At 42.5% G+C, this 8,979-nt stretch overlaps 1 protein-coding gene across 1 annotated transcript; it reads right to left on the bottom strand.

The window, feature by feature from the left end:
• Positions 1-612: 612 nt before the first annotated feature.
• On the bottom strand, positions 613-6,474 carry LOC145878553 (uncharacterized). The gene is made up of 9 exons (XM_082973898.1): positions 6,440-6,474; positions 6,275-6,339; positions 5,813-5,857; positions 3,943-3,981; positions 3,802-3,828; positions 3,555-3,614; positions 1,603-1,656; positions 1,160-1,193; positions 613-841 (listed from the first exon to the last, which is right to left on the bottom strand). Exons 2-8 carry the CDS (start codon positions 6,326-6,328, stop codon positions 1,164-1,166), a joined length of 309 nt encoding a protein of 102 aa, XP_082830024.1. The 5' UTR covers positions 6,329-6,339; positions 6,440-6,474; the 3' UTR covers positions 613-841; positions 1,160-1,163.
• Positions 6,475-8,979: the final 2,505 nt, after the last annotated feature.

The raw sequence follows: 8,979 nt of genomic DNA, 5'->3' as shown, positions 1-8,979 counted from the left end.
GCCGTTGTTGCTCCAAGATGTTTCCACTTCACAATAACAGTACTTACAGTTGACCGGAGCAGCTCTGGCAGGGCCGAAATTTGACAAACTGATTTGTTTGAAAGGTAGAATCCTATGACGGTGCCACGTTGAAAGTCACTGAGCTCTTCAGTAAGGCCATTTTACTGCCAATGTTTGTCTATTGAGATTCCATGGCTGTGTGCTCGATTTTACACCTGTCAGCAGTGGGTGTGCATGAAAAAGCCAAATCAACTAATTTGAAGGGGTGTCCACATACTTTTGTATATATAGTGTATATATGGTTGTGTTCATCTTTTTGCAGGCCGTGTTGTTCTTTTTATGGATGTATTTACAGTTTTGAGGGTGTCCTATAGTTTTTATAGTATCATATCGTTTTTTTTTATATTGTGCTGTATTTGCTGTTTCAAGAAAGTAACAACATTTGGAAAATTTACGACATTGAGTTTTGTGTCTTGTGTACACTGTCTAGAAAAATGACATTGTTACAAAAATGTGTACGCAATTGAGAAGAACTGAAAATCATTGAATGTCATCAATGCCACAGACTAACAAGCAGAGACAAGAAATAAAATTGAGGCATGGTATGGAGAAGGTTGGCAAAACATTCTGGGGGTTTTATTAACATTATTCTGCCAGGTACAAACAATTACACACAGCTTTCATGCATCAAGCAATCGGTTCAGCACCATGTTACTCTATGTTAATTGCTGGGTTAAGCAATGCATTTACTGAATCAATCTAGGACACTAAGAGCAGCTGTGGAGTTGAAGGACATCGTTGTTTCATCGAAGGGTATTGTAGATCTCCAAGTATTGGTAATCTGAAAAGAGTAAAAAATGGGGGATTGAAAAAACAGAAATACATGTAAGTGCAAAGTCAACAGTCTTCTTACAAAGCAGACTTCTCTGAGTCTCTAAGATTTAACAACAGGAGGTATGATAATGTAGATTTTATGAATTTAGAATGTACTGTAGATTTTACACAATAATATTTTTTTCAGCACAATCGAACATTGCTCCAAACAACAATATCAAGTGTATTGCATTGCTGTGACAGAAGGGTTAAGGAATTCAGCAATTCATGAGCTTAAATATGGCTTTACATGTGTGTCACATGGTAGAGCAAATGTCTTACTCACATCTCTATTCATCTTCCTCATCGGATGTATGAGTCTGCAATGACAGTGGTTGCCAATTAACCAATCAGCACTCCTATTTGAGCAGTTGTTTCACTTCACCTCACAATGGCTAAATGAATGGTTGAAGACACTGTTCCCAGCTTTTTTGACAGTATCTTTAAAGTAACCCACTATAACATATTGGAAATCAGTATTTTTCATTTTAAAATGAGATGGACTTACTAGCCAAAGTCCATGATCAACAACCACCTCTGTATTACACTATATATAGAATGTAAAAAATATTTTCAACATGATTGAGTGAGAGTCTTTCACAGTAGCTCCTATATGAACGTATGCACGGTGGCCATGTTAGTACAGCCTCAGTCTCAACAGCACTTCCTTCAAATATGTTCAAAATGCCACCTGATGTATGTTGCGAACATAAAGGCATTGGGTCTTACATGGGCAGGTGAAGCAGGAGCAGGAGGGGCAACCTGAATGAAGAAGGGGTGGTACTAGAGGAAAGGAGAGAAAGGGATTGAGTCATATATATATATATACACTGCTCAAAAAATAAAGGGAACACTTAAACAACACAATGTAACTCCAAGTCAATCACACTTCTGTGAAATCAAACTGTCCACTTAGGAAGCAATACTGATTGACAATAAATTTCACATGCTGTTGTGCAAATGGAATAGACAACAGGTGGAAATTATAGGCAATTAGCAAGACACCCCCAATAAAGGAGTGGTTCTGCAGGTGGGGACCACAGACCACTTCTCAGTTCCTATGCTTCCTGGCTGATGTTTTGGTCACTTTTGAATGCTGGCGGTGCTTTCACTCTAGTGGTAGCATGAGACGGAGTCTACAACCCACACAAGTGGCTCAGGTAGTGCAGCTCATCCAGGATGGCACATCAATGCGAGCTGTGGCAAGAAGGTTTGCTGTGTCTGTCAGCGTAGTGTCCAGAGCACGGAGGCGCTACCAGGAGACAGGCCAGTACGTCAGGAGACGTGGAGGAGGCGGTAGGAGGGCAACAACCCAGCAGCAGGACCGCTACCTCTGCCTTTGTGCAAGGAGGAGCAGGAGGAGCACTGCCAGAGCCCTGCAAAATGGCCTCCAGCAGGCCACAAATGTGCATGTGTCTGCTCAAACGGTCAGAAACAGACTCCATGAGGGTGGTATGAGGGCCCGACGTCCACCGGTGGGGGTTGTGCTTACAGCTCAACACCGTGCAGGACGTTTGGCATTTGCCAGAGAACACCAAGATTGGCAAATTTGCCACTGGCGCCCTGTGCTCTTCACAGATGAAAGCAGGTTCACACTGAGCACGTGACAGACGTGACAGAGTCTGGAGACGCCGTGGAGAACGTTCTGCTGCCTGCAACATCCTCCAGCATGACCGGTTTGGCGGTGGGTCAGTCATGGTGTGGGGTGGCATTTCTTTGGGGGGCCGCACAGCCCTCCATGTGCTCGCCAGAGGTAGCCTGACTGCCATTAGGTACCGAGATGAGATCCTCAGACCCCTTGTGAGAGCATATGCTGGTGCGGTTGGCCCTGGGTTCCTCCTAATGCAAGACAATGCTAGACCTCATGTGGCTGGAGTGTGTCAGCAGTTCCTGCAAGAGGAAGGCATTGATGCTATGGACTGGCCCGCCCGTTCCCCAGACCTGAATCCAATTGAGCACATCTGGGACATCATGTCTCGCTCCATCCACCAACGCCACATTGCACCACAGACTGTCCAGGAGTTAGCGGATGCTTTAGTGCAGGTCTGGGAGGAGATCCCTCAGGAGACCATCCGCCACGTCATCAGGAGCATGCCCAGGCATTGTAGGGAGGTCATACAGGCACGTGGAGGCCACACACACTACTGAGCCTCATTTTGACTTGTTTTAAGGACATTACATCAAAGTTGGATCAGCCTGTAGTGTGGTTTTCCACTTTAATTTTGAGTGTGACTCCAAATCCAGACCTCCATGGGTTGATAAATTGGATTTCCATTGATTATTTTTGTGTGAATTTGTTGTCAGCACATTCAACTATGTAAAGGAAAAAGTATTTAATAAGATTATTTCTTTCATTCAGATCTAGGATGTGTTGTTTAAGTGTTCCCTTTATTTTTTTGAGCAGTATATATATAATTGAACCTTTTTTTACCTAGGCAAGTCAGTTAAGAACAAATTCTGATTTACAATGACAGCCTATTGGGGAACAGTGGGTTAACTGCCTTGTTCAGTGGCAGAACAACACATTTTTACCTTGTCATTCAATCCAGCAACCTTTCAGTTATTGGCCCACCGCTCTAATCACTAGGCTACCTGCCGCCCCAGATGCAATCAAGCAGACACACAATACATTTGTCATACTGTACATGTACTGTATATTAATAGGGGTGATGATCACTCACGATCTCAACGCTCTCCTGGCCGAGTGGCTGGGGGATCTCCTGTTTGATGAAACCACCCGACTATGTTTGGACACACACACACACACATTCACACACACACTTTCATCATGACATTCTGAATTCCGATAAGTTAACACCTGTGATATTGACTGGATTGAACATTCACTCTATTATTGTTTGATGCACTGGTGTAGCATCACTAACACAACAGCACAGTCTATTTCACTATGTTGCTATGGTTACTTACAGGTACTCCACCACCAACAGGAAGGATCTGTAACATTGGAACACACTCTGGTTATGACAGTAAACGTAGAAGGTTGACTTCAATCTAGAATGGGAAATGTATTGTGGTTAATTTGAACAATTTCTTTTGTCAAACACTCACAATCTCTAGATCAGGTCTGGCTTGTCCAGCTCGGAGAGCCTACAAAGATTTGGGAAACAAACATTTTGACTATGGAAAATTCACTTCTTCAGTGTTCTATTCCCTTTTCAGGTTCTTTGTTCCTCATCTTATGATTTTAAAGCCATTCATTTTGTAACTATTATTCTTATTCTTTTCATCACACTACAGTCGTGGCCAAAAGTTTTGAAAATGACACAAATAATAATTTCCACAAAGTTTGCTGCTTCAGTGTCTTTAGATATGTTTGTCAGATGTTACTATGGAATACTGAATTATAATTACAAGCATTTCATAAGTGTCAAAGGCTTTTATTGACATTTACATGAAGTTGATGCAAAGAGTCAATATTTGCGGAGTTGACCCTTCTTTTACAAGACATCTGTAATCCTCCCTGGCATGCTGTCAATTAATTTCTGGACCACATCCTGACTGATGGCAGCCCATTCTTAAATAATCAATGCTTGGAGTTTGTCAAAATTTGTGGGTTTTTGTTTGTCCACCCGCCTCTTGAGGATTGACCACAAGTTCTCAATGGGATTAAGCTCTGGGGAGTTTCCTGGCCATGGACCCAAAATATTGATGTTTTGTTCCCCGAGCCACTTAGTTATCACTTTTGCCTTATGGCAAGGTGCTCCATCATGCTGGAAAAGGCTTGTTCGTCACTGAACTGTTCCTGGATGGTTGGGAGAAGTTGCTCTCAGAGGATGTGTTGGTACCATTCTTTACTTATGGCTGTTCGTAGGCAAAATTGTGAGTGAGCCCACTCCATTGGCTGAATGGTCTCAGGAAGCTTTACTGTTGGCATGACACAGGACTGATGGTAGCGCTCACCTTGTCTTCTCCGAACAAGCTTTTTCCAGATGCCCCCAAACAATCAGAAAGGGGATTCATCAGAGAAAATTACTTTACCCAAGTCTTCAGCAGTCCAATCCCTGTATCTTTTGCAGAATATCAGTCTGTCCCTGATGTTTTTCCTGGAGAGGAGTGGCTTCTTTGCTGCCCTTCTTGACACCAGGCCATCCTCCAAAAGTCTTCGCCTCACTGTGCGTGCAGATGCACACACACATGCCTGCTGCCATTCATAAGCAAGTTCTGTACTGGTGGTGCCCCGATCCCGCAGCTGAATCAACTTTAGGAGACGGAGACGGTCCTGGCGCTTGCTGGACTTTCTTGGGCGCCCTGAAGCCTTCTTCAGAACAATTGAACTGCTCTCCTTGAAGTTCTTGATGATCGATAAATGATTGATTTAGGTGCAATCTTACTGGCAGCAATATCCTTGCCTGTGAAGCCCTTCTTGTGCAAAGCAATGATGACGGCACATGTTTCCTTGCAGGTAACCATGGCTGACAGAGGAAGAACAATGATTCCAAGCACCGCCCTCCTTTTGAAGCTTCCAGTCTGTTATTCGAACTCAATCAGCATGACAGAGTGATCTCCAGCCTTGTCCTCGTCAACACTCACACCTGTGTTAACGAAAGAATCACTGACATGATGTCAGCTGGTCCTTTTGTGGCAGGGCTGAAATGCAGTGGAAATGTTTTTTTGGGGGATTCAGTTCATTTGCATGGCAAAGAGGGACTTTGATCACTCTTCATAACATTCTGGAGTATATGCAAATTGCCATCATACAAAAACTGAGGCAGCAGACTTTGTGAAAATTAATATTTGGGTCATTCTCAAAACTTTTGGCCACGACTGTACATCAGTTATGGTGCCCATATTGGGACAGCATCACATGTCCATGGAAGAACACCCTCGAGTTATGTATATGTCCTAATATGGACAACGTAACTATGTATCAAATCAAATGCTTTGTAAACAACAGGTGTAGACTAGCAGTGTTTCTTACCTGAGCATTGGCAGCCTGGAAGTCAAACTCCATGACCAGCCTTTGCTGTGAAGTACAGATGAATATTAGATGAATGTTAGGTTGAACACTTATAAAGACACTGTAATCACAGTACATAATGAGTAAATATATGAATACTGTTTGTAAATGTTTCCAATCCATTTATTTGTATATGAAAGAAAAACTTTAAAACATTTTCATTATTTAACTTGGCAAGTCAGTTAAGAACAAATTCTTATTTTCAATGACAGCAGGTTAACTGCCTTATTCAGGTGCAGAATGACAGATTTTTACTTTGTCAGCTTGGGGATTCGATCTTGCAACCTTTCGGTTATTGGCCCAATGCTCTAACAACTAGGCTACTTGCTTCCACAGGTATTTTGTACAGAATAACAGAGAAACATAAAATAAGAAAGACAACACAGTAAGCTTATAAATAATACAACGGAGAAGTGAACTCACTGGGCGGCCGAGAGCAGTCCCCAGGATGCAAGCGATCAGAATGAAGGTTTTCATCTTGAATGATTCTGTTGACGAAAAAGATTTGACATCTTGAAAAATCCTCCATCACTTTTTGAAGTATATTGAAGCTTAAGGTTGAATCAGAGTTGATTTCTAATAAATTACCTTTAGTAGTGCAGCACCACAGGAGAATCGAAGGATTGCTGAAGAAGGATGTGATGTCTGAGGGAGAGATCTGTTCCTTTTTATTCTCCCCAGAGCAAAAGGAGGTCCAACTTCTGATGATGACTTGGTGACTAGCCAAGCCATTATTTGATCATTCAAAAATATGCTTTGGCAGCTATTGTTTATCTATATGAACAATCTCCAAATATCATTTTTGCTTTGATTGTAATTACAGATGCCCACCCCCATCCTGTATTTGATCGGCGTTACGATATCATCCTATGATGTATATGAATATGACATAAGACGTTTTGCACATCTGGCTTCACCTCAGTGTTTATAGATTTCAATCGAGACCTCCTGAGTGGCGCATTGGTCTAAGGCACTGCATTATAGTTGCTAACTCTTCCACTAGAGATCCTGGTTTGAGTCCAGGTTCTGTTGCAGCCAGTTGTGACCAGGATACCCATGGGGTGGTACACAATTGGCCCAGCATTGTCTGGTTTAGTGGAGGGTTTGGCTGGCAGGGATGTCCTTGTCCTCTTGTGCTCTAGCAACTCCTGTGGCAGCCCGGGTGCATGCATGCTGACACGATTGCCAGGTGTACGGTGTTTCCTCTGACACATTGGTGTAGCTGGCTTCGGGGTTAAGTGGGCATTGTGTCAAGAAGCAGTGCAGCTTGGTTGGGTAGTGTTTTGGAGGACACATATGGCTCTTGACCTTTGCCTCTCCGAAGTCTGTATGGGAATTGCAGCGATGAGAGAAGACCAGTTGGATACCATGAAAAAGGGGTAAAAGTAAAACAAAACAACAAATGTAATCTATTGGGTAACTAACTACCAATGCATGGTTTTGTAATTTAAATCAAAACATTTTGGTCTGTGACCTGTTTCAAGTAATTCGCATTTTCTTGTGACCATCCATATAGTAATAACAGTATTCCCAGCAGCAGGCCAGTCTTAACCCTAAAAGCACCAACAGGGATACATTTTATCCTTCTGAAATTGTAGGACTTTGTCAAGAAACTATTTACCGACATGAAAACATAATTTATGACTATTTCTGTGTTAATATGGTTAAATGAAAACTTGTCTCTCTTTTGTATACAAGTGATGTGATGCTAAGCTGAAAATGTGGACTCAAATCAAATCAAATCATATTGTATTGGTTAAATACACATATTTAGCCGATGTTATTGCGGGTGTTTTTGTCTACTTACATTATTACCAAACTTTTCAAATGAAGCCCTCAATAAAATATGGATTTTGTTAAATTTGTGAATTCATTAAAAGGAAGGTGTACTAAAGCTAGGCCTACTTAAACTAAGACTTTGACATGCGCAGCATGATGAACCCATTTTTTTCAGATACGCTCAATGTAAGATGATGCATATACAGAGTATCAATCTGCGCATGTCCACTGGTACACATCACTCTGCTGCAACATAGCTGCGGGACAACTACTGTGGAGAAGTTTAGCCTCGTGCTTCACTGTTGTCAGCTTGCTACTGCTGTTTGCTTAGTGAATTGCAGAGAACAGCTTTAATATCAATCCTAACACCCTTCAAATTATCCTCAAACAACATTGGCACCACTTTTTGAAATGCAATATTTATTTTAGGAGTTCTTTTTTTAGGTGTTTTTAGCACCCTGTTCATGTGTGCTTTTTTGGATACATATTTACTTACATCCCCTATGCTTTAGTATCTGTGTTGCTTTTACCTTTGATTCTGTTCCCTGGTGAATAGTCATGTATTTAACCTCTATCACCTACACCTGTCATGTGGGTAAACATGACAAAAAACAACTGATGAATAGTTTGAGCCTCTCTACCTTTCTATAATTTCAGTAACACTTTAATTGGATAGTCCATCTGTAGATGGGCTACAGACTATCAGTAACATTTCAAATAACTATCTACTAACCCTAGCCGTAGCCCTAACCCTAACCCTTATTCTACATTACATTTACATTTAAGTTATTTAGCAGACGCTCTTATCCAGAGCGACTTACAAATTGGTGCATTCACCTTATGATATCCAGTGGAACAACCACTTTACAATAGTGCATCTAAATCTTTTAAGGGGGGGGGGGGGTTAGAAGGATTACTTGATCCTATCCTAGGTATTCCTTAAAGAGGTGGGGTTTCAGGTGTCTCCGGAAGGTGGTGATTGACTCCGCTGTCCTGGCGTCGTGAGGGAGCTTGTTCCACCATTGGGGTGCCAGAGCAGCGAACAGTTTTGACTGGGCTGAGCAGGAACTGTGCTTCCTCAGAGGTAGGGGGGCCAGCAGGCCAGAGGTGGATGAACGCAGTGCCCTTGTTTGGGTGTAGGGCCTGATCAGAGCCTGAAGGTATGGAGGTGCCGTTCCCTTCACAGCTCCGTATGCAATCACCATGGTCTTGTAGGGGATGCGAGCTTCAACTGGAAGCCAGTGGAGAGAGCGGAGGAGCGGGGTGACGTGAGAGAACTTGGGAAGGTTGAACACCAGACGGGCTGCGGCGTTCTGGATGAGTTGTAGGGGTTTAATGGCACAGGCAGG

The sequence above is a fragment of the Salmo salar genome, chromosome 04 (genome assembly GCF_965601325.2).
Source record: "Salmo salar chromosome 04, fSalSal1, whole genome shotgun sequence".
Classification (NCBI taxonomy): domain Eukaryota; kingdom Metazoa; phylum Chordata; class Actinopteri; order Salmoniformes; family Salmonidae; genus Salmo; species Salmo salar.
This window is presented reverse-complemented; position numbering and strand designations above follow the sequence as displayed.